Source organism: Cheilinus undulatus, linkage group 9 (genome assembly GCF_018320785.1).
Source record: "Cheilinus undulatus linkage group 9, ASM1832078v1, whole genome shotgun sequence".
NCBI lineage: Eukaryota > Metazoa > Chordata > Actinopteri > Labriformes > Labridae > Cheilinus > Cheilinus undulatus.
The window spans coordinates 11,068,889-11,095,232 of record NC_054873.1 but is presented as its reverse complement, the minus strand read 5'-3'; the positions used below and the strand labels follow the sequence as shown (position 1 = coordinate 11,095,232).

The 26,344-nt window shown below is 38.7% G+C and overlaps 2 protein-coding genes across 3 annotated transcripts; both read right to left on the bottom strand.

Moving 5' to 3' along the window:
• Nucleotides 1-2,968: 2,968 nt before the first annotated feature.
• Nucleotides 2,969-10,633, bottom strand: ppib (peptidylprolyl isomerase B (cyclophilin B)). The gene is made up of 5 exons (XM_041796257.1): nucleotides 10,362-10,633; nucleotides 7,201-7,314; nucleotides 6,883-6,976; nucleotides 6,319-6,503; nucleotides 2,969-3,373 (listed from the first exon to the last, which is right to left on the bottom strand). The coding sequence occupies exons 1-5, from the start codon at nucleotides 10,494-10,496 to the stop codon at nucleotides 3,251-3,253; spliced, it is 651 nt and encodes a 216-aa protein (XP_041652191.1). The 5' UTR covers nucleotides 10,497-10,633; the 3' UTR covers nucleotides 2,969-3,250.
• A 1,966-nt stretch (nucleotides 10,634-12,599) lies between these two features.
• Nucleotides 12,600-25,640, bottom strand: adpgk (ADP-dependent glucokinase). 2 transcript variants are annotated; one of them, XM_041796441.1, is made up of 8 exons: nucleotides 25,435-25,640; nucleotides 19,806-20,052; nucleotides 19,027-19,252; nucleotides 18,873-18,935; nucleotides 16,758-16,878; nucleotides 16,449-16,645; nucleotides 15,776-15,874; nucleotides 12,600-15,644 (listed from the first exon to the last, which is right to left on the bottom strand). In XM_041796441.1, the coding sequence occupies exons 2-8, from the start codon at nucleotides 20,033-20,035 to the stop codon at nucleotides 15,081-15,083; spliced, it is 1,500 nt and encodes a 499-aa protein (XP_041652375.1). In that variant the 5' UTR covers nucleotides 20,036-20,052; nucleotides 25,435-25,640; the 3' UTR covers nucleotides 12,600-15,080. The 2 variants fall into 2 exon arrangements, with proteins under 2 accessions (XP_041652375.1, XP_041652376.1); XM_041796442.1 differs by having other exon boundaries at nucleotides 12,600-15,641.
• Between the last annotated feature and the right edge of the window lie 704 nt (nucleotides 25,641-26,344).

Genomic DNA, 26,344 nt, shown 5'->3' with positions numbered 1-26,344 from the left:
TTTTAAATGAGCTTCAACTGTCTTAACCACATCTACATGCTTAAATGCACTGGTTGCATCTGGCATGTTTATGACCATGTGTCAGGAGTGTATATGTACATATATTAACATGTATTGGATAATTTTCTTCCTAATTAAGTCCAATAATTTTCTAATGGTACGCTGTAAGTATAAAAAATGCTGCCATTTGTGTTGAGCTTTCTTCTCTCTTGCAGCTTACAAAATCATTTCATTTTAGACACTTTAGCAACCACAATAAATCATGATCTTGAAATACTTTATTTAGAGTGATAAATTAGTGAATGAAACATACCTGGTCAATGGAAAATAAAAAGCACCCACAGGCATCATATTATTGCAGGGGAATAATATTTTCTTCAGAGATGGAGTCAAATAAAATACAAGAGTAAAACTGAACTTTACCTCAAGCATCAAATCCTGATGATTCCTGTTTCAGCTCTTTTAATGTGTGAAATAAACAAGCAGAAAGCCAGAGGTGTCATTTCAAGTCATTTTTGTCCTCATCGTTTCTGAGCAGACAGAGGACCACAGAAATGCAATAAATACTCAGTTTCATTGCAGTAAAATCTCATGTGAAACCACAAACATGATTGGTCTGTGTTCTTCTGTGCAGCTGTGATGTTAGAGCACCCTCTGCAGGTCAAAGAGAGTCAGTGCTGCTAAGTCCAAAGGTGTCAAATGTGTTTTGGTTTAAAACCGTTGTATGAATCAGTCCTAAAAACTTTAATTTACACCATAAAAATGCATGAAAATGGACAAATCAACTCAAATCCTGTGTTTTACTGGATTTTCTATTTAAATAAAACAAAGGGTGTAGTTTGGTGTAGTTTGACAATCTGCCAATAGTGTCTCCTCTATTCCTCTTTATGTTATTAGAAAAAAAAACCAAAAACGTGTTGATAACAGTAAGGAAAATTAAATATATGCAGTGGTTTCACTTGTGTATCTTATCTCAACTGCAAAATAAAATGTCATATAACAAAAGAAAAGATTGAGCTGCTCATTTTTAATTTACATTTTATTACAATAAACATACAATAAAATAATCTGCATATGATCAGGATTTGAGTTTTCCTTCTCATATTCAGGTCTTCTCTTTCAAAAAAAATCTAATTTCCCCCATCATTGGGCCTCATTCACCAATATCCTCTTAAGATTTTTCTTTGTTCTGCTCTTCGCGTTTTGAAGAGAAACCTCCATCAGACTCATGCTGCGTTCTCTAACTGCTGAACTGTTCTCTTCTGTGTTCTTAAACTGATGAATGTCATGTCCTTGTAAGCTAGAAGCTTGAGCAACTTTATCCAAAAAGCATAAAGGATGGCCTCTTTCATGCCCATATAAGGGCATGAGGCTGCAGGGCTGTGTGCAAACACAGAAGGCACACAGGTGTGAGAAGAGAAACTACAAAACAAACACACTAAACTCAGAATAAAGAAATGTTTTGATTGTTGTAAAGTGGATGTAGTGCTGCTCCAAACAAAACCCAAAAAGGACGATTCAATAATTTATTAAGCACAAGTAGTGGATATTAAATAGACACTACAAAGTGGATGAATAGAGACTTGAGACTTTTTATGACCTTGAATTTCTAAAGTCCAAAGTAAAACTTTTCAAGAATCTGCAGGAACTCTGTTCAAAGCTTTTTCCACTGTAGCTTTACACACTTCCTGGGGCATACTGGATAGCACCATGCTGCCATAGTCTAGGTAATTGATGGGAAACACTGGAAACAAGTCCAGTACAGATCACAAGTTAACACTCAGTATCCATGGTGTTAGAGCTCAGTCAGCTTCACGGTAGTGCTGCATGATTTGGTAATAATGTACAATTACTGCTTATTTATTCTGTAGGTGTCTTCTGAAGGTATATGACCATTTCTATTCTTTTTGATTTTACATCTTTGAAAAAATCCTTCACTGACCAACCAATCATAACAAAACAATGGTGATTATACTGGACAATAGTGTGATTACAATATATTCAGGGTTGCCAGGTCTGGGTGATAAATCTAGCCCAATGGCCGATTAAAACTAACCCAAAACCAAGCCCAATGGTGAAACTCAACATAAGCCATTAAAGCCTCTGCAACACCACATACTGTATATTGCTTGTGTGCATGCAGGTGTGCTGCTTCTGTATGTTCCTGTGCCAGTGTGGCACAGTGGAACTTTGGTTGTGTGCTATGTTCTCTGTTTTTCTGCTTCTCTGCTGGCTGTAGTTGTATTTCAGGGTAAACAACATCATTTATTCTGCTTTGGATACTAAATACACAAACGCAAGACATCAAAAATGGGTCTGCTCCACCGGTGGACAAAAAAAACATCTACCTGCAGCAGTATGTAAAAAGTTGCCCAATTCCGTGGAAAAACCACAGACCTGGCAACCCAAGATATATTATGTAAATGGTATAATGAGTCTACTTGCTTGTTAAGGAAAACGCAGAGAATGATAGTTTTGAAAACACAAAAATATTATGAAGCATTAAAAGAATACAAAACCTGAAGTACTGCTTTAAAAATAATTTTAAAAAAGTTTTTTCTTTTTGTTTTTTAAATAAAAAGGTACTTAAGTTCTTTCTATAAACCTTCCAAGTACTTAATAAAAAAATAATTGCAGACTTATGCGATGATGTAATTGCACAATATGCTATGATAATTAGATTAATTGTGCAGCTCTTCCTATTGGCACAGAAACTTGGACTTGAGGCTAAATAGACTGAGTTTACCCCCTAATCTTGCTCTGTGGTTTAACCACCCGGTTAAGCTTCAAAACTCCCCTTTAGAAACTACTGGGTGACTACGTCCATGTTAATATAGACTAGATAGAGAAACAGATGTTCGGTGGTAAAATGCAGTCTATCCAAGTATCAGGTCAAATAAAAACAAGTAGCACATAAAGCCCCAGAGTTAAATCCTCAATGTTATTTTTAAAGAAATTCACTCAACAGTTTAAGAAAATGTGAAACCTTTATTTAAGATTTCCTTTTTTACAAAAACAACGGACAGTAAGTGCACCTTGGAATGCTTGTTGGTAAATGGACCCAGAGTGTCGTCATGATTGCTTGGCATTAATGCTCATCTGGTGCTTTAAGACGGCAGTCATCGACGCCACATGACCCACAGCTCGTTCCTCCAGGGCCACACGGGGCTGCTCGCGGTAAATCAAGGTGGCCTGCACGATCCCCTCCCCCAACCCCACTCCCCAGTCTTGTTTTGTTTCAGCAGCACTCTTACTCCTTGGCCACTGCGAACGGCTTTTCCACCTCTTGTTTGCCACAGTCGTAGATGACAACGTCTTTGACGGGTTTGTCTCGTGCATCTGTCACTGAGCTCTCAATCTTCCTCACCACATCCTGGAACACATGAACAAGGAATGTATGGCAACGCTTCAGTAAATACATTTGAGAAGAACACACATCTTACACAGCCATTCAAGTCCACTGTTGATATATATTTTGAGATTCAATGACTTTCTAATAAACTGTAGCTTACCTAGGAGCTATATCTTCTTTTCTGAAGTGGCTTTACATTTGTCATTAACCAAATTTTTGGGTTTTTTTTTAGTTTTCTAAGCATGTAAGCAAAATACAAGCATTTTCTTCTACATCCTTTTGACCCTCATACACTTGACCCACTCATTAATGCAAAATTTATTACAAAATATGTATCTAAACCTGTAAAGAAATATTAATTTTACCAATTGCACTAGCACAAAAAACATCTCAGCCCTGCATCCTGACCCACCACTGTACTGACTGTCCACCAATTGTATGACGTATGTAAACACCAGGCGGTAGCTCTAGTTTTGCCCTTTTACTTTAGTGTTTTTCCCATATTTCTTACTATACTTAATTTTCCTTCAGTTGGCTGCTGCTATGACTGAATTTACCCTTTGAGTGATCAATAAAGCTGACAAGAAAAGAAAAATTACCAAAACAAATGGTAAAAAACACAGAAATGTATACTTCCTTCTGACTACAGAAGCAGGACAAGTCCTCAACAGAGAGGAAAACAAAGTACTGTAGGTATGATTTTTGTTTGTTTTGTTAAGTATAAAGATGTTTAATGTAAATTTCTCTCTAAATTTTTAGACACCAGCAAATCTGTTGCCCTGTAGGTTTTGTATACATACAGAAGCTGCCCATCTGTTAAATTCAACTCTTTAAATTAACATTTTTACAACTTGTTTTACTTCTTTTTTATAATTTATTATTCAGGATCTATTTCTTAGTTTTTCTGCAACATTTTCTCCAACCTTAAAAGAAAAAGTAAGTTGTAAAAATGCTAATGGGCTTAAGATTCTGCATTTTCCTTACAGCTTTTTTCCAAACAAATCCACAACTGAATCAACCCTCATGGCCTTTCCCAAACTGCCACTCTAATATTCCGTTTGCGCCCTCTTGTGGAGGGTCAACCACATTGAATGCCATCTAAAACGTCAGAGTGCAGAGGGGAGGAAAAGTATATGCAGGGGTGGAAAGTAATGAATGATTGTAACTGAGTAGTTTTTGCATACCTGTACTTTTACTTAAATAAGTTTTAACCAGAGTAACTGTACTTTTATATGAGTAAAATCCTCTTGTACTTTTTCCACCTCTGCTGACTTCACAGTAGCACATGAAGAGAGAATGATTCCACATCACATCCCAGAACAGCAAAAACTGATGCGTTAATAACATATGAGTTTATTTTTAACTCCCAAAGTGTAATTTTACGTCTGTTCTGAATGAAATGGTCTTTGGTGTTGTTACACAGTTAGTTCAACTCTGCAGAAAGTCAACTGATCTAAGCTCTACCCGTTGTGATTTCAAATCTGGGGAAATATGTAGGCTGAGTTCTCCATCATGCCCTTGGGCAGATTATTTAGATGTGTTTTTGTGTGTCTGGATGTTTCCTGTTGTACAGTGATCCCTGCAGAATTCATTGCGCATGTTTCTGGTGGATTGGTCATTTGTTGAATTTGCAGCATTAGGAGGTCATATTTACTGGAATCAAAAGCTATTTCAATCAAAAAATCTTAACAGGCCAAGTTACATGTTAACATAAGACCCCTTCTTTTATAATCACCTTCAAAATTATTGCATCCATTGAACTTGTGAGTTTTTGAAGTTTCTGCTTGAATTTCTTGGCAAGATGTCAGAATATCCTCCCAGAGCTGCTGTTTTGATGTGAACTGCCTCCCATCCTCATAGATCTTTAGCTTGAGGATGCTCCAAAGGTTCTCAATAGGGTTGAGGTCAGGGGTGGATGGGGGCCACACCATGGGTTTCTCTCCTTTTATGCCCATAGCAGCCAATGACACAGAGGTATTCTTTGCAGTATGAGATAGTGCATTGTCATGCATGAAGATAATTTTGCTAGGGAAAGCACGGTTCTTCTTTTGCACTATTTGATGCTTTTCAGCAGCAGAGATCTTTTTTCTTTCCCATATTGCTGAAACCTGTGGCCTGTGTAATAATGTGAAACATCCTTCTTAAGTAGTTTTCCTTTAATTGGGTTCACCTGGCAAACTAATTATCACAGGTGTCTGAGATTGATTTCAGTGATCAAAAGAGCCCTGAGACACAATACCACCCATGAGTTTAATTAAAAAGCAAAAAAATGAATGTTTATGACATTAAAATCCAATCTGCTTAATAATTTGGAATGCGGTGTAAGTAGAGTCAAAGGAGCAAGGATACGGATAGTCGGCTAAATGCCAAATTATCAGCACCAAAAATTGGCCAGGCTGATAACTGGTCTACCCCTAATTTAAACCCTCCACCTTAATTGGGGGAGCTAAAATCTTGAAGTCAGATGGGGTTCTGGAGAGGGAGTGATGAGGAAGCAGTTTTGAAAAAGGGCATAGATCTCAAAATGTTGAGGACAGCAATGGTGCAGATTTTCTGCTTGCATTCTAGACCACATAACTGATTCGTTTCAATACTTTCTAATCGATCTTTTTCATCCTACTGAAGTACATTAAGAAGAGTTGCGGCTGAGTAATGTTGATTAAAGCTGACTGTTTCACTTTATCGTGTCATTTACTTTCATCTCTGCTCATGGTTCACTTGAGAACACTGAGCAGGAGACAAGAGTCTATTTCAGACTGCAGGCTATTTTTGATTTTCAAAGATATCGAGGGTATCTCATGACAACCTAGAGCTACAAAAACATAGTCTGTGCATCAGGCAAAGGCACTTCTTAGATATAAAACTTGTTGGTCTAGTTATGCTCACTACAGCCATTTTGTCCTTCTGAGATGTTGATAAGACTGTAACACCTAATCAGTGAGGACCCTCTGTGATCCGACACTCACCATGCCCTCCAAAACTTTCCCAAAGACGACGTGCCTGCCGTCCAGCCATGAGGTAACAGCGGTGGTGATGAAGAACTGAGAGCCGTTTGTGTCTTTGCCGGCGTTTGCCATGCTGAGCCAGCCAGGGCCATAGTGCTTCAGCTTGAAGTTCTCGTCGGGGAAGCGGTCTCCATAGATGCTCTTGCCTTTATTTGTAAAGAGAAAATATTTTATTTGTACAAAAGGCTATTAACTGATGTTTGGTGCTATTTTATTCCCCTAGCCTTTGATATTGGTTAGAGGAGTTGATTCATGCTGGAGGTCATCCTGATAACATTTTCTAATTCATGAATATTAAACAGCACTGAGAGCCACTCTGAGTGAGAACAGTCAGTTTATTGTGTCATTATAAAATCTCTCAGGAGATGGAGGTCAATGTGTGGGTGCTAGAAAGTTGGAATTTTTGTCTTTGAAAAAACCCTCAGGTCATTTAATGTTCAGAACTGCACTGATTCAGACAGTAAAGGGGCAGGTTTGGTCTTGCAGGAACAAATCAGATAGAAATTCCAGTCAGAGGGATCTTACCTCCAGTGCCATCTCCCCTGGTGAAGTCTCCACCCTGGATCATGAAGTCCTTGATGACTCTGTGGAACTTGCTGCCTTTGTAGCCGAATCCTTTCTGTTTATTTCAAACAGAACAAAAACAATGCATTATGAAAGCTGAAATAGGACATCAGCTTCCTTGAAATGATGTTTTATGGATCCATTCAGGTATAACCAAAAAGACAAAGGGATCATTCTAATCTTTGCTCATTCTTGTTCCTTTGTTTGCTTTCACATTTCAATGACTGCAGACTGAATTGTACCACTTTAAGTAAACTTTATAAACCAGGATGTGCTCACCTCTCCTGTTGCCAGAGCCACAAAGTTGTCGACTGTTTTGGGAACAGTCTTTCCAAACACGCCAATGACGACTCTCCCGACATCTTCACCTCCAATTCGTATGTCAAAGAATACCTACAACACAATCAGAGTTCTGTCATCACAATATTCCCATCTCTAAAATAAACTTTCTTTCTGTGATTAGGTGAAAATATAAAGGTGTCTGTCGTAAAGCCCCAATAAAAAGCTTGGTCTGTTTTATAAGGGCATGGGTGGCCAAACAATGGTCACTCACCAGTGCAAAAAGAGGAATAATGCACAGATGATTTTCTCATGGACTGGAACATTTGGTGCCGTTTTTACTCTTTGCTTAGAACCTATGAGCAACCACTGCGTTGATAAAGACTAGTTTCGTGTTTATCTCAGCCTGGGAACTTCTTATGGATTTTCAGCTCAGTTGACTTAGTGTGCAGGTATCTCCTCTGCCATGACTAATACTGATACACAGCTGTTGTGTAAATATTTGTGATAGCTGGTAAACACATCGACAGGCAAACTGTCGGACTTTAAACATGATTGCACATCAACTTCCACTCATTTTGAGCAGAATTCATGGAGTAACTGCAATCAAAGCTAATGTTTTTGTAATCAGATTAACAATTAAAGAAGGTCAAAGTTTTGATCAACTGTCCTTCATATCGATTTTAATCATAATTATCATAAATCTTTTTAAATTATTATTATTATTATCATCATCATTATTAATATCACTGCTGTTGGCCCAAAACATCCTGTCTCCATAATAACCACTTTTCAGGGAATGACACACGCTGTACTTGTCAATGAATTTCAATACTTAGCTGCGATAGTCAGCATCTTTGACTTTTTTTATTGGTTTAAGAATGTAAAAATGAATTGTAATAACCAAAGGGGGTGTAAAGGGTGACTAACAGAACTGATATATGAAGAAAAAATTGAATAAATTCATGAAAAACTGAGATACGAGGTTTTGGCCCAATGCCAGCAGTGTTATTATCATTATTATTATTACCATTATTACTGCTGCAGCCAGATTTTGTAATAACTGGCAATTACAATAATACTGGACAATACTGCAATTTGTGATTACAATACAATACATAAATGTAGGGTTGTCAAAAGATTAACATTTTTAATTGTGATCAATCTCAGGATTTCTGTGGTTAATCATTATTATCACTATTTTTATCACATTTTTTTAAATGCCACAATTCTGCATTTAAAATTGTTTTGGGTCATTTGAGATTTTTCTGCTGTCTTAAACTAAGGGTAAATGACTGCCTGTTTGGATACAGGCCTGCTTTTATCGGTAGATAGAAGATTATGGCATGAACTTAAATACTGAAAAAAGACTTGTTATGGATTGAAAATGAAATAAGGGGGCAGTAAAAAGTTGAATGTATAATAACACAAGGTTCAGATTGCTATTTATGTTCACTGAGCTGTCAGTGAGTTTGTTTCCTAAGTAAATTGAGACACCAAGGAGCTTATTTTACATCACTGTGGCTGAAAGGTTGCAGGGGCTTAACAAAAGTGTGTTGAAAGGGGCAAAAAAAAGGCATGCAAGTAATCCTAATTTTATAAAATTAGTCCACTAATATCTTCCACCCAAAAAAGTTCTTCCTTTTTTTGAAAATAAAGGTACTTCTACAAAACGCAGTAGTGGCACTTTTGTAAACTTAAAGGCCTTTCTGCCTGCATTTTAGTGAAACTTATTAGTACTACTCAAAAAATAACTGCAGCCATTTATGTGGTAAGGTAATTGCACAGGCTGACATTGCAAATAGATTACTTGTACAGCACTAATTACTCTAAATACAGTTATTACTACATGACAATTAAATTGCAGTCTTCCTTTGTTTGGAGGTTGGCAAGCTTGATATCATTTTCAATAAGTTTTATAGTGATGTTCATTCCTCATTTAGTTTCTGAAGGACAGGGATGCACGATATTGGATATTGCAGATATCTGACATGTGGATATTTACACATACCTTTTAACTGATTCAGATATCAATAGATTCATTAATGTAGTTCAGACCAAAAACTTCAGTTTTTAAGACGCTCCAAAGTTTAAAGACAGAAAGAAACCAACATCAGCTGACACATGTCTGTGGGTCCTGCCTTAAAATCCACAACCGTATTTGTAAAAAAAAAAGCCAGAATTTACAGTCAATGTATCAGCTATAATATTAAGAAATTTTCATAATGGCTGATAGCAATAATGATCTTTTCAGGCTAAAATATGCTGATACTACTATCATGCTGACAACATACTTAATGAAGCATAGAGGCCCAGACGTTATGCTGTTAAACTCTATTCTCGTCCTTTCTCCCTCCAAAATAACATGAAATAATCAAATATGATAAAATAAATAAAAGTTATTGAAAACTTTTGGCTTCTTTTACCGTTATGAGAACTTTTAGCTTACACAGTCACTGACTTGAACAGCATTCATTGATTGGGTAATTCTTAATCACGTGTTTTAGATGGTTTTGAAGTGTTCGTCTCTCTCTAATTGATTGAATATAAATGATAATAATGAGGTTTATTCAGTCATAGGGCCTCTTTGGCCAGCTGCTGTCCTGTTTTAGGCTTTCTTGTATCTGTAGACGTGGACATCATGAAGCATCCAGTCACAGCTACACCACAAATTAAAGGTCAGACAAAATGTTAGCTAAAGGATGGAAAATTCATAACGGTACCCTGACTTGGATAGACTGTGGCCTAATTCAAGATTAGTTTCATTTAGAAATATCAGCTTTAGTTTAGGCCGAGGGACTAGCTTTGTTAGCTTCCCTAGCTTCCCTGAGATTAGCCTTGAGTTCGGACATGTCCACTTTATTCAGTCTACTGTCCTGGTCTGACATCGGTGGTTGACTCAGTCCAATGCCCCAGTTAATACGATTACGAATGCCCTCATTTCTGCACGGAAACCAACTAGCGTTGCTGTTTTAGCACTAGCTGTCTGCTAGCTTAAGCCAGCTAAAAAGCCTATAAATGCAGGATTTTAGCAGAGGGGGGACCTTTAGGAGCTAACTTGGTTGTGACGTGGCTTTGCTGCAGCTACAGCTAGCAATAAGGAAGAGGTCTGATTTTTCAGTGCAGTCCTTTAGCGGGCTAACCATTGAGCTACCACCCACCTTCGCAGTCACTTTGGGGCCTTTCTTCTTCTCGTCAGCGGCGGATCCATTGGGGAAAGCGAGGAAAATCAACGACCCCACAATGACTGTGACGGCGACGAGTACCTTCATTCTTCTCTCACACAGCCTTACCATCAACGAGAAAAGTGAGCAGCCCTGGGCCGGCCTGACAGTCTAGTTACCTTTATATACGTGGAGAATGAGTGCGGTATCCGGGGTGGAGACTGCAGCAGCGGCCGCTCCGAGCTCCAGGCTGTGCTGCCTCCACGGCACGAGGGGCGGGCCTTCAGAAGAGCAGCGCAGGGACGCACGGCGCTCTGATTGGCTCACGTAGTGGTGAGTGTAAACCAATCAGATGCAGACGCGTAACAGCGGTTTGTCTGAGAGCCAGCCAGATCGAAGGACATACAGTTATTTCCCATTTCTGCATTTCATTGAACCTCTTATCCAACTAAAGGCAGAGCCGGACAAATTTAATCCAAACATAATAAAAAGGTGATCTTCTTTTTTTATAGGAAATAGATATGCATCAAAGTATCACCCGAAATTAAAGAGGCATCTCTCCCTCTGAGATACTTTTTTTTTCTCAAAACCTAAAGTTTTTGTAGGTTTAGATGGTCAAGATTGTGTACTGGTGGAGGAAAAAAAAAACCTATAGAAGACCAAAGTAAACATAATTGACTGCCCTGAACAAGGCCCTGTCTTAAATCCTATTAAAAATCAGTGGGGTGATTTGAAAACGGAGATCCATGCCAGTAGACCATCAAATCTGGAGGGCGAAAAACTATGTTGAACATGCTTGCTCTGATAAACAGCACTTAAAAAAAATACCTTTAAAAATATTCTATTTACTATACTATTTAATAATTTTGTCTTTGAATACTTACCTGTCTTTAAGCACTTTGTAAACCCATGTTTTTAAAAGTGCTAGACAAATAAAGATACTATTATTATTTATTTTTTCTTTTTTAAGTGGCAGTAATTGGCTTCTGTTGTATAAGAAGTAAATTTCAGTTATTTCCTGAGGATCTGGACTTATATATCTCATCATTTCAGGAAAATAATGCTGATTTTTTTAATCTTCCTTATGAGGAGAGATATGGAATGTCTGATAAAAATTAATATGATCTTTCAAAAACTTTTGGGGACTGTTAAGGTATGATCAATTATTCATCTTTGTACTCCATATTGGTGTGTACCCAAATAAAAGAATTTGTACTTGGACTTGGTCTGAAAAAGTGATACCTGTGCATCGTTTGTTTTTTCAGCACACTTTGATTCTTTTGGAATTTATCTATTATAAATTCCATCCATCCATTTTCTATACCGCTTATCCTGTTCAGGGTTTCAGGGGGCTGGAGCCTATCCCGGCTGTCATTGGGCGAGAGGTGGGGTACACCCTGGACTGGTCGCCAGTCAATTGCAGGGCTGACATATAGACAGACAACCAGGCACACTCACATTCACACCTACGACCAATTTTAGAGTGATCCAATTAACCTAATGAGCATGTCTTTGGTGAGGGAGGGACGTGGGTACCTGGAGAGAACCCAAGTATGCAAGGGGAGAACATGCAAACTCCGCACAGAAAGGCCCTGACCGGGAAGCAAACCAGGTACCTTCTTGCTGTGAGGCAACGGTGCTAACTCCTGTGCTGCCATATAGCCCTTTGACTTAAATTATACCAAAAAAAAAAAAAAAGGCAGGGATACTTTTTTCAAATTCAAGCCTATTATAACTAAAAATTTCAAGCTAAGGTCTACAAAACTTACAATACTTTTCAATACCATGTGTTTCAAAGTGATATATGTTATTTTAAAGACTGTACAGAAAAGTACTAAAGATAAAAAAAAAAATGTATCTAAATCTAAATTGCGTAAAACACTTTCAATAAAACTGCAAAATTGCCATTGTTTTTGTGCAGTTTAGACAGTGTCCAGGGGTTCAATTGCTTTTTTTAGTTGAAAACAAGAAATTGCCTTGTTTGAACTTTTGTTGTTGCCTTGGTATCAAAGGTGGAATAAATCTCTTTATTCTTGATGTTAACAATCCTAATTGAGGAAAGCTACAATTTCTGCTTCATGTATTTTTTTGTCCAGTCATTAAATTCTCTGAGAAAGTACAAAGAAATGACTCACAACCAAATTTGGAGCCTAAGGTGAGGAATACAACGTCAAGCCAAGTCTATCTCTTATAGATATTTTAATGACAAACTAAAAGTAAATGAAACTTGTCGACAGAGATGTTAAAGACACAGACAAAAACTATGAAATGGAGAAAGGTGAGAAGATTGTACTTGCTAAAACATAAAAGGGGTTTGGAGTTAAGGTTACATTCACCTTTGCAGGCTCACCTGCCACTTCCTACTAGTGCAAAGAAATAATTCTGCTAGACTAAATGCCATACATCTTTCGGTTGTATGTTTGCATTAAGACTCATTATTATTGCATGCCTTCAGGGGCCATGTGAGGTATACAAATACACTGTTCTTACAGTTACATACTGTACATCTGACATGATGCAGGTGCTCCCAAAGAAGGTAAGAGAAACAACAAATATGACAAAAACCCATAAAAAAGGATAATTTACCAAAAAATGTAAGAATATAAATCAAGGAGTTTGACTTGGCTAGTTTTCAAGCCAATCATGATATTAGCAACTGCAACAAGCAAGGGGATACAAAAAATTGATTCAGCAACAAAATGATAAAAAAAAGCAAAAGGAACAGTACAGTAACCCTGATAATGACCTAAACTTGTTTAGAAATGTCATTTTTGATTAAAACACCAGCAGAGCCTTTCAGGTTAAACAGCATCTGATTGTAATCTTAGCTTTACTGCATTAAGAGGATCCCCTTCAAAAATAAACATTGCATTTATAAACATAATATCCTGTTTTTATCAGGAATTCAGAAGGTGGAGCAAACAAGAAGTTAAATTTCATATAGACGAACGTTTGAGTAGGAGAAGAGCTTGCAGACTTTATCTTCTTCAACATGGGAGTGTTCAGACACACAAAAAGACTGTATATTAAGGTGGACGTAGCAACAGCTGCCTGTGGGTCAAGCCAAAAGATGTGAAGATCCCACTGCTGACCGACATGTCATGAACATAAGCTCCTTCATGTTAACAGATGGGCCATAGGTCAAACTAGAAGGTCAAATTATTTTACAAAGCCATCTCATTCTCAAATCAGGATGGTTATTTAATATCATGTTGATTTAAGTCCTAGAGTTCACTTTCTAAATATTTTTCATTTAAATAGTTTTAATTAGTTATAGAGCTCAACAGTGTAGTTAAGAGACAAAATTTGCATTCATTTTCTCCATAGCAGATTCGATCACTGGCCATAATGTCAAAACCAAGGAAGGTAGATTGACCATCAACATTACCATTAACAACATAAACTCGAGATACCTTTGCCTTTTTATCTGTTTTAACACTGAATAGAATGTTTCATAGTCATGAGAACTCAGGTACTCAGGTTGGCATGATTAAAAATGTTGATGTAAGGATTCTGTTAAATGTTTATGGAGGGTTTGAATAGAGAAAAGTATTTCTGGAACAAGAGCTGCTGAAAAAGAGGGCTGACACTGGTGAGCTCTATGTAAATGATCAATAGCTCTGTAGATAAAGTTGATGCTTGCAGCACTCTTACTTTGATTAGCAGAGTAGAGGAAGAAAAGCGAGAAAAAAAGTCATAAAATTGAACAGTACAGTTATTTAACTTTCCATAAACGTGAAAGAACAAAGGGATCTTTGACATTTAATGGTGAGTAAAAGGATTTCCTCCATTAGGAAAGTCTGTGGCATCAATTCCACCAGCTCCTATTAGCTCATGTTTTGGCTCCAAATTATGTCAGATCAGCTCAATACATCAGTGCCCATCGTAAGTTTTTTGGCCTCACTTTACTCAACACAGGGAGACAGAGCCATGTTGTCCATATTAATATACAGTCAGTGTTATAAACTGAGAAGACACAAACTTTGTTACTCTCTATTGTTTTGTCCTTACAGGACAATAAAGAGAAAGGTCAAGTATACCTAGATAGAACCATTATTACACGTTAAGACACGTTTCAAGTGATCTAGCGACTATTTGACATGAATGCACCAGAAACAAAGAACATCAAGTAAATCACTTAGCTCCTATACTATAGTAAGACGTCATCAGTTTCCAGACAACACAGATGTTGTTATGAGTGTGAATCTATAGAGGCAGAGGTGTAACTGATGTGATGTTTGACTTTAAGTTTGTTTGGCTCTAAAGTATGAATATAATGTTTAACTATGACTATATTTCATCTCAAGGCACAGCATACTAAAGGTATGCGAGTGAAATAAAGAAGGGGAGCCAACAAAACTCTTTGGAGTTTGTGAAGGCGACTTTGAGCTGCGCTCAGTGCATAGAGTCAATCCGCCTCACAGTTCGGTCAGATCCACGTGTGAGACGCTCTGCCTCGGATTCTGCCTGCTGGGGGACCAGAGGAGAGCTGAGCCGGCGTGAGGACTCATCAGGCAGGATTTTAAAACTATTACCATTAGTCACATTCTTAAACTCAGTGGAGCTTCAGGAAGGAAAGACACAAAACCTGTTTCAGACACGCAGGTCTGAACAAAATCTGACAACCACAGCAGCAGATGAGACTTAACTGGGTCTTTTCAGCGCACCTCATCATCTTTTTTTCCAGACAAACGGAGTGTCAGATTCAAAAAAACCTTACAACGGCTGCTGGCTCCTTTGCTCAGAGTAAACTAGTCCCTCTGCCGAGATGGCGTCCCCGAGCCCAACTGTCCTTAGAGGCTGTTTGCAGACCAGCACCGGTGTCATGTGGAAGGTGACGTTTCCTCTGCGCCACACAGTCACCGGCTGCGCTGGGTTTATCATCAGCTTCTCTCGCGGCTCAGTGTGTGAACTGTAAAACTCCAGCGGTGCTTTCAGCTCCACTTTGCTAACGTCCACAGACTGGAGCCCACACGCCTGACTGCTCGCCACTCGCGCTCCGGCCATCACCGCAGCTGCCTGGTTCCCCCAGTGCCCGTCCACTGTAGCCAGGATATGGTAGGCCAGCGTGTGGAAGTGAATACGAGTCAGGTCGGCTTCAGAAAGTGGGTCGCTGCGGCCGTGCTGCTCCAGGATCCAGAGGAGGATGTCGCTGACCCGACCCACGTCTGGGACACCCTTCCAGGTGGTCAAGCCAGCATGAGGCCCCTCACCGGCCTGAGAGAGAAAGAGCAGCTCCTGCTCATTCAGCCCGATGGAGCTGACAATGGGCATAACCTGCTAACAGGAAACAGAGGAAGAATCTTTAATTAAATACACAGAATTCCTCAAGGATTTGGGGTTTTTGAGCACACTCTTTATTCAGAGAGTCTTCATGGAGTTAACTGAACCGTGTTTGTCATGCTATGTACCTCCTGCATGATGCTGTTCATGTAGTCTTTGTCAGTCATGCTCGCCAGCTCCAGGTGGATGGGAATATCTCTACGGATGTCAGATATGGCCGACACAGCCTACAGAGAAAGAATGTACTGAAGCATAAATTAGGATATTCCATTATTGTACTATGCCTCACTCCTATGATTCGAACCCTACTAACAAGAATAACATTAACTTAACCTTTATAAGATGACTTTTCAAAATGCCATGCTACATTACTATGGATTCTCAGCATTTAAGAACTTTTAAAGATTTTTGGGGGTCTTTTAAGCTTTAATTTGATAAAACAGCAAGAGAGAGACATGAAATGTGGGATATAAGTATGGACAACCCACTTTCATTGGCACCGCTTCAGCACAAAGCAGATGTGTTCTTCCCATTATAGCACACTGATCAGGCTTTGGGTCTGCAAGGCTTCGAAAGAGACAAATACTATAAAACTGAAAATTGTGTAATATGTTTCCAGCAAATCAGACTTCCCTTTTACTGTGATCTCTCCTTAAAGGGTCCATGCTGACCAGGATCTTCTGACCAGCAAATATACCTACTACTGAAAAGAACCTCATACAACCTCACCTCAAAAATACCTAACTTAATTTTTAAACAGCAGGTGTAGTAACTGTACAGAAGCAGCGGTTGGTCACTGACCTCCTTCAGCCGCTCCTCCCACAGCTCTCTGCCCTGACCCTCCATCATGTGGAGCCCAGACAGGACAACCAGGTCAGGTTCAAACTCCTCCAAACTCGCCACAAATGTCTCCAGCGAGCTCATCCCCCCATTAGACACATCGTGAGAGAAGATGAAGCGGTTGGCTTGAGGAGCCTTAACTGAACCCCAGTTTTCCCCTAGAGATATAAAAGCAGAGCAGATATTTATCAGATATCCTGATAAAACTGAAGGAATAATTCTGAAGCAGGACAGAGGGATAAAAAAAGAGAAGCTTGTTCTTCTCTTTACCTGCTTTATACTCCAGGATGAGGTGATATTCATCTGTCTCTTGGAGAGATTCTGGGGGAACGACGATCTGATCATCCAGCATCTCGTGAAGTTTAGGACCAACTGGTCCGCATAACAAAACCTGTGGCATAAAAATAGAAAAAAAAGAACCTTATCAACTGGTGTGGAATATTTTTGTCCTCAAATACAGCTTTGCAGTTTGGTTCTCAGAGCAGGCAGTAACTTTACTGGTTTTGCAAAAAATCAAAGTTACAATACTGAATTTGGGACCTGCATTGTGCTTTTCAAGTTTTTTAAAGGTTAAAGTTAAAAGTTCTTGAGACGAGTGCACCAGCTGGTCTTACAGCTGAGTGTCACGTTGCATACACCTTAAAGCTGGAAGTTAAGACCAGTTTAAAGTTATACTGCACCAGATGGACTTCAGCTCTGTTTAACTTACACCTGGGTGTAATTTTCACACCTAGGATGGAGCAGGGACAAGTTTAAAAAGTCTGACTTATCCAGTGTATTACAAGAATGGAAAACTAACAACAGTAGTCATAAAGGCTAGTTAACACATGATGGCAGCTCATCTAGTCTACAGACTTATAAAATGTATGACAGGGAATTATATATGACTGGATTACAAATCTTTACTTTTGAAGTGACCTGATATAAAGGTTTTGTTTTACTAGACAAGCCCTGTTTGAATCATTTTTTGTTGCTGTGGTATATAAACAGGTATCTATACTGCTCAGATTTTACTAGAACCATACTGAAATTGAAATCCTAGTGTTGTAACAACTATGCCAACAATTCTAACAACAATCTTTTGGTCTGCATTATCAAAACCTGCAGTCAATAGCCTGGTAGAAGGGAGGGAGGTGTGTTACTTGATAACATTCACCTCTCCATGATTGTTCATGTGAATGCACACGATAAGACAGAAGCAGCTATGACTGTTTTATGTTACATTTGGTGCACTCAGTGTAAATCTGAGTCAAGAGGCCAGCTGTAGACAAGTCATATATGGGAGATAAAACCTGCTTTATTTATGTCCAGTTGTTGCACTCGGCCTCAGGATTCTTAGATAAACCAGGGACTCAATTTTAAACAATCTTGAAAATATGTTTTCTTTTTACACAAATACATCCTGCTAAAATGTGTATCAAAGAAAATGTTCGCTCAGTTCATCTTTATCATATGTTCGATCATGTAAATGTGGATTTGTGGAATTATTAGTGTACACAGCATAAGTAATTATTACCTAACTAAATTTAGATTTAACAAAACCACCTAGAGCAGGGGCCAGATATGCACTAATAAAATGCCCTGCAGGAACAATTTTCAGTGATAAATAGTAAATAAATCTTCTTCTAAGCTGTAGTCCTCTTGCAGACTGAATAAAATAGTCCTCCAGGATTCTCATACATTTACCACATTCATTTAATCCTCTACTTTTACAACCAGGGTCAGCTGCATCCCAACACCATGATGCTGCCACCATAACACTTCACATTTGGGGTTGTGTGTTTGTGATGATGTTCAGTCTTGTCTGAAGGCCTAAAAGCACCATGTGGGTCTTATCGGTTAAAAGAACTTATTTTCATTTCAACATGGAGTCTCCCACATGCCTTTTGGCAAACTATAGTCGATGTTCAAGGCCTTCAAAATGTTTTGTGCCCATCCCCGACTTACACTTTTCAATAACCTTTTCTCTAAGTTGCTTAAAGTGTTGTCTTCCCGGTGTAATCGTAGCCATGAATACTGATTTACCAGTGACTGGACCTTCCAGACACAGGTGTCTTTAAACTACAAACACTTGAGACACATTCACTGCACTCAGGTGATCCCCATTTCATTAGCTGTGAGACTACTAGCATCAGTTGGCTGGACCTCTGTTGAATAAGGTCAGCCACTTTAAACGGGTGAATATTCATGCAGTCACTTATTTCACATGACATATTTTTGTTTAATGGACATTACTTTGTACGAATCTATTTTCACTTGAAATTAAAACATTTTTTATGTTATTTTTGTCAAAAAAGTCAAATTATATTGACCATAATTGATTTATAAAATTGATTCAGGTTGAGTGTGAGAGATAACAAAGGAGGAATAGCAAGGCAACTGTACCATCAGATCAGGATAGGTGGCGAGCTTTTGACCGATCAGAGCAGCGTTTCCTCCGACATACAGCTGAAAGGTGGCAAAAGAGAGAACTCCATTTAAATAATTAACTTTACAAAACAAGTTTTCGTTAGAGAAAGAATGTAACTGAGAGGTCTACCTTTGCACCGGGATACTCTGCTGCTGCACGTGCGATCCTCTGAAACGCCTCCTTGTCGCTAAAGAAGCGCTCAGCTGCTGCTCCTCGCTCCATGTAATGGATGAACGCTTCCTTTAAGTCCTCTTTGGAGTGCAACACTTCATGATCCTGTCCAGCACCAGGGTCCACCGCCAAGGCCTGTAGGAGACCCACTCCTGAGACCACCACGTCCACACAGGCATTCACCCTGAACACAGAGAAGAAATACTGAGCTCTAGCTGTTCGATGTTTAAGATAGGTACTCTATCAGCATGCTTACCACTGCTGCTTTAAATGGAGGATGACTCACGTTTTTAACCCCCAGAGAGTCAAAGGTGCTGTATTATGGTTTACTTTGATGTTTACACCTTAAATACCTTTAAATATTTGAGGTAGAAATGTTTTTTTTTCACTGTAATGTTAGAAGCAAACAAGTTTCTCTCCTTCATGTCTCCCTCTGTTCAAACAGCCTTGCTTCAGGCCCACCAGTCATCACCCTCCACCTCTAAACGATCCGGTATGTTAGCTGTACTGAAGCAGCCTGCAGCCATATGATCAGTATAGACAGTAATATAACTCACTGAAGCACTAACATCCTGGACCCAGACATCTGAGCTCATGATCACACATTCCTCCTCACATACAGATCTGAAAACAGCCTCTGGACATGCCACAGCATACAGGAGAGCAACTACAGCAGAAATAAATATAAACCCCAGCACCTACTTCTTCCAGCGCCATGGTTTGACCGTCTGACTCACCCTACTGCCACTTTGCTCCACTGCCGGCTGGGTAGAGTGATCAGAGTCTCCCAGGCGGCCGAGATCACCTCCTCTAGGCTCCTCTGTCTGCTCTGGCCGCCCTGTGAAGACTGCGGAAAGTTTGGCAGGCTGATGTACTGCAGAATCTGCTCCGGCAGCTCGGGACTGCCATGGTACAAATAGCCGACGGCCAACGCCAGCAGGGCCGCTACGGAAGCCTTCCTCCACATGATGCTCCCACGCACTCCTGCAACAAAGGAAATCAACTGTTAGCATTGAAAGTGGAAGGCTTATTTATGCTTGTTATTCCTATTTGAGAGCATGATTAGAAAGAAACCTTTTCATTTATTTTACTAGTCTTGTATTACAGCCTGTTTCAAATACTTTACTTTGTTGGAAAGATGTAAAACAAAAACACAACATCATAGGATTCGCTGTTTTCTTTTTTTTTTCTTCTTTTTTTAAACAAAGAAATACTTAATTACAAAAGCAGATTTAAAATTTGTTACCTCCTTATTGGAAAAAAAATTTGAAAACCGCTCCAAGGAAGAGTAAGTAGAGTTTCCTAAAAGAAAAATCCCTCTCTATTACTCCTTATGACAAACTAGAAGCATACAGTAGTTACTGCGTGTGCACAGAGGTATATCAAAGACCTGCACGGAAACATTTACTTAAAAAAAACGTAGCAACCAGTTGTGAGACACTAAAGTGAAATAAGACAGGGTTATAGGTTATCAAATTTGCAACTTTTATATGTGTTGCATTCTGAGTTGACTGTAAAGTGAAAAAATAAACATAAAATAATACTTTTGTTCATCCTCATTCCTTAAACTTTATAACATTTTAAGAACTCAGGTAAGGTCAAGTATGGGAGTACATGTTGGTTCAGCACTTCACCAAACTTGGACCTGTACTCCTCTGGCCTCCTGAAAGCCATTGTAATGATCTGTGCTAAGCCCACGCCTCATCTCTCCAGGTATTTTCCCAGCTGACGCAGCTGGGAGGGGACTGGCGTCCTTTGGCTGTGGAGCCTTGAAGCGCTCTTAAAGTACAGCCATGTGCGAAAGTTTTAGGCTTCTCAGGCGCTAAGGATTCATCATGGGGCCTGATGTGCCACAGCCTAGTGCTGGAGAGGGGCTGGGCGGCTAGAGTCGAGCTCAAACGTGTCACTCGGCACGCAGCCAAGCTCAACGGCATTTCTTTTATATTAGGGTTATCTAAACTGTGACTCATGGGCCAACTGCAGCCCTTCAATAAATTCAATAAATCAACTAAATTTAAGGTTATTTCTATTTTAGGGGTGGGAATCACTAGTGGCCCCATTATACGATAATATCACGATACTTGGCTCACGATTAGCATATACTGCAATAGATATTAGATGATTTAGCATTAGTGTCGCCCTCATGTTTGTCATATTTCTGCAGTATTTTATTTTCATGTAGCACTTCTTGCAAACCTCATGTGTCATGTCTATCTCATTCGTGCCCTGATTGCATTCCTAATGTCCTTCCCCTGGTGCTGCCATGTTTGTTGTACTAACTGCTTTATGACCATCACCTCTGTTGACCTCACTGGACAAACAATTGTCCAAACAATTTATGTTATTGTTCCATTATCATAGGCTTCAGTTCATATTAGCAATTCACTGAAAAAAAGCAATACTTGGTGGGACGATACGATATATTACCAGACAAAATATCGCAATACTATGTGCTGTATCTATTTTTTTCTCCCACCCCTATTTAATTAATGAACTTTTTATTTGCCAACACAAACAGGACATTCTCTTTAATGGTAAAATTAGTGTAGAGGTAAAAAATGGAATTCCATAAAATGTAAAAAGAAAAAAAAAAGAAAAAAATTAAACAAATAGAAGGACAAATAAAATAAAAGGAAAGTAGCAGTAGGAAATTATTTGTGGATGTCTCTTTGACATGTGCAGATGATGACAATATACAACATCAAAAAAAAAAAAACAGTCAACAACATGTTTCAGTTCAAGATAATCTACAGAATTTACTGATCAATAGCATCATAAAGTTCCAAAGCTGTAATACAACAAGACCTTAAGCTGAATTTTCAACAAAAGCAGTTGAAAATAAAAGACAAGTACTGTCTTAGATAGACAAATACATTTTTATTGGAGTCTTCCTGACATTTTAAATAAATGAAACATCTCTTAAACATGTTGTTTTAAACATAGCCGAGGTGATTAATCTACTAAATGTTGCAACTTTACACGGCATATAGTGTCTATAAAAGTGATAAGATTGAATCATGACGCCAGTATCATGATAGAGACTCTTATTATGGTGTAACTGGACTCTCCTGTTGTTGATTCAAGATTCACTTTATTGTCATTTCACTGGGTATTTTCTATGCATACACAGAAAGAAACTAAATACTGGTTTTCATCAGCTTGCTTTCAGTGCATTAAAGAGACAGAAATAGATACTTAAAAATAAATCATCAACAGGGATAAATGCAGTAGGGTTAAAAAGTGCATTTAAAAGACAGAAATAAATATAGAGCACACTGAGACCCAAGCACACAGAGTTTCTAATTTGTCCCTCTGATGGTAGCAGTCCCAGTTTGAGTTTCACCCCGACAGGTGGCTTTGTGAAAAGCTCTTAGGCTGGGGGTTGTAGTTAAGGTTAAGACTGTCATAATTTGCAACACCTGGATACTTTCCAATACGCCATATTTTAAAATAAAACATCTCAATTACTTACCACAGGTCTTCAGTCATAGTTTTAACCAAAAACTAACAGAGAAAGAGACACCATGATCTCAATTGCACAGATGGATTGTTGTAATTGTTTTGTGTAATTCATACAGTGTGAAGGAGTTTGCTTGCGATCTTTGGTAATCAAGCATAAAAAATAACCTGATACTGAGTCTTTATGATTCACTTTGGCACTAACCAAGTTATCAATATCACTTTTTATTTACTAGAATCATAACCAAGTATAAAACCTGGTATAGTGACAAGTTGTTACAGTAAATAGAAAGTAATACCAAATGTTTAGAGTAGGGCTGGGCAATATACCCAAAATATTGAAGCCTGATTTTTTTTTGGCTGAATGGTGATCCATGGTATCTTGATAGTCTTTTTCTAGAAAAAATAAAGTCTAATAAAACCTGTTTAATATCATTGCAACAAAAAAAGAACCTTAGAATTTTCTATTATCAATCATAAAATATTGATGCAAACTCTTAAACATGATTGTTTAAGGCAACATTTTCATACACTGAGGTTGTTTTCACATCATTTTCCACATCATGTTTCGAAATGGAGAAAAACTCCATTACTCCAGGATATTGGATTTGTGACAGTATCCAGCAGATGAATATTTCAAAACTCAGTTTAGCTGACACCAATGCAGGTGCATCCAAAAAATTACACTAGCATATAGACTTAATTATCCCCTGTGATATACTTCAGAAAGTTAATCTTCCATATATTCTAGATTCATCTCATAAAACGGTAACTATTTCAGGACTTTTTTTGTTTTAATCTCGATTAATACGGCTCACAGCTCATGACAATCTCTCCTGTTCAGTACACACAACCACAATCATGGGGAAGACTGCTGACAAATGTCCATAGGGCAATCATTTTCATCCTCCACAAGGAGGGTAAGCCACAGAATGTCACTGCTGAAAGGGGAGGCTGTTCTCAGAGGCTATATCAAAGCATATTCATAGAAAGTTGACTGGAGGGGAAAAGCGTGGTAAGAAAATGTGCACAAGCAACAGTGATGAGCTCAGCCTTCAGAGGATTGTCAAACAGCAGATTCAAGCACTTCTGGGAGCTTCACGAGGAGCAGACTGAGGCTGGAGTCAGTGCATCAAGAGCCACCACACAGATGAATCCAGAACAAATACCGTATTGCTAGTGTCGAGCCAATCCTGGACCACAGAAAATGTTATAAGTGTCTCACCCGGGCTAAGGAGAAAAGAACAGGACCCTTGCCTGGTGGTCCAAAGTCCTGTTTTCAGATGAAAGTAGATTTGGACTGTGATTGGAAATCAGGTCTCAGAGACTGTAGGAACTAGGAAGATCAGAGAGGCACAGAATCCAAGGTGCTTGACGTCCAGTGTTTTCAGTTTCCGCGATCAGAGATGGTTTGGGGTGCCATGTCATCTGCTGCTGTTGGTCCACTGTTCTTTATCACATCCAGAGTCAACGCTGTCAGCCATCTACCAGGAGATTTAAGACCACTTCATTCTTCCAACTGCTGAGAAGTTTTTACTGATTTCCTTTTCCAGCAGGACTTGGCACATGACCACAGTGAAGCCAAAACTACCAGAAACTGGTTTACTGACCATGGTATTGCTGTGTTTGATTGGCCATTCAACTGGCCTGACCCAAACCCCATAGAGAATCTCTGGGGAAATGTCAAAAGGAAGATGAAAGACACCAGACTCAACTATGCAGATGAACTGAAGGCTGCTATCAGCAACCCAGGCTTCATAACACCCCAGCAGTGCCATGGACTGATTGGCTCCATGCCATGTCACATAGATGCAAAATGAGTTTGTGCAAAAGGAGCTCCAACCAATCAATTACTGAATGCATAAATGAGCATAATTATCTATAAGGTCAACATTTCTGTATTAAAAAGCCTTTTTTACTAATGTTTTGTGATACTGTAATACTATGAGATAGTGGATTTTGGTTATTTTGAGCTGTAAGCTGTAATCATTAAGATTAAAACCCCAAAAAGTCTTGACATATTTCACTTTATATGAGATTAATCAATCTAGATGCAAGTTTCACTTTTTGAATTAAGTCACAGGAAAAAATGAACTTCTTCATGATATTCTATTTTTTTAGATGCACCTGTATGTTGATAACAGTTGGAAAAGTTGGTGAAACTGGTTCCACATTTGTTCAATCCAATATTCCAAATGTTTCCAATGCATTTGTGAAATTTGGGTTGTGTGCAAGATTTTTCCTGTGATCTTTTAATACTTCAAATCAAAAATTTTCCAATTGTGGGTGACTAGGACGTATACTTCTGTTGCTGCACTATTAATATCATTGACACATTTATCAAACAATTTTATAAAATTATCAGAAACATATTAAAAATGCAATTTTGCTGTCAATAAGCATGTTTACCAAGCATCTGGTCTGGTTTCTATTTCTCGAAATAAACTCAACTCAGACTATCAAAACAAACCACAACGTCCAACCCTCTTATTTGAACACGTTTTAAAAACAATATTGTCCCACCCCAGTTGGTACATTAAACTGTATGTCCACACCTCTTCCAGATAAGTCATTAGTTTGCCTTTTACTCCCTAATAATTAAGATATATTTGATAACTGACCCTGCCCTTTAAGCTGCAGTTCTGCCAGTCACTTCATGGTACAGTATGAGGGTTTAAGTAACTGCTAACTCGGACTCACAGTTTCAGAGCTAACATGCTAACACCAGCACACAGGGTGTATCTTTGGGTACATTTTACTAAAGCTAATCTGGCAGTAGCGAGAAGCTTCCAGTTCGGCTTAGCAGGCAATCCCATTTGGAGAGAGTCAGTCAAAGACATAATGAGAGCTGGTCTCAGTTTCACAGGTTTAAATCAAAGTAGCTTCACAGTTGTTAGCAGCACCTACCGTTAATGTGCAGACTTCAACTTTTGTGAGTCAGGAAGGAGATCCTGTTTCCTGGTTAATCACATTAACTGCATGAAGATCTGTGTGTGCCGCCGTTCTAGGAAGAGGTTACTGAAGTAGTTCGAGTCTGTGCGAGTCATTGAAGGAGCAATGATTGGGAGAGACGGCAGCAGCAGCTAGAGACCGCCAGCACACAGCACAGGAGAGTAGCGGCTTCCGGTTACCGCTCCGCGCATGCGCAGCTATAGGGAACATTAATGGAACAGAGTGTAAGGAACAGAACGGAGAGGTCACAAGGTTTAAAATCCTCAAATAATGTAAATTATTTCTCATTTTCATTTTTTACTCGACATAGAACGCATTGGGACAAAAATATTACAGTAATTATCCTTCTTGAAGTGAAGTTCATAGTTACGAAGTGTAACTATATTTACTCAAGTTACTGTAATTGAGTGGGTTTTCTGTGTTTGTAGGGGAGAGCGGGGCACAACTTAACACTTGTTGGATTTGGCTCAATAGCTTTAAAAATATTTGAGTTACATTGATCATACTGTAATAACACAAACTTAGACATCTCTGCCACAACTTAACACTTTAAGAACTGTGAACTATTAAGAACTGTGTTTTTATGTTTAACCGCTTTCCGGAAAATTGCACTGAAAGTGACTGAAGTGAAATGTTACAACTTACCTTATAGACGAGGTTAATTGCAGCATCAATAGGCTTGGCTCTAAGACTTGCCAGAAAAGTTAATTATTCTGTTACTGTTTTCTTCATAGATATACTTTAAGTAGATGATGTTGGTGGATCTATGGTGTATTATATCTGTCCATAATATTAATCTGGCATGGAAAGATTAAAACATAGATGGATATTATGCATACGTGGATATTACCTTTTTACTAATATG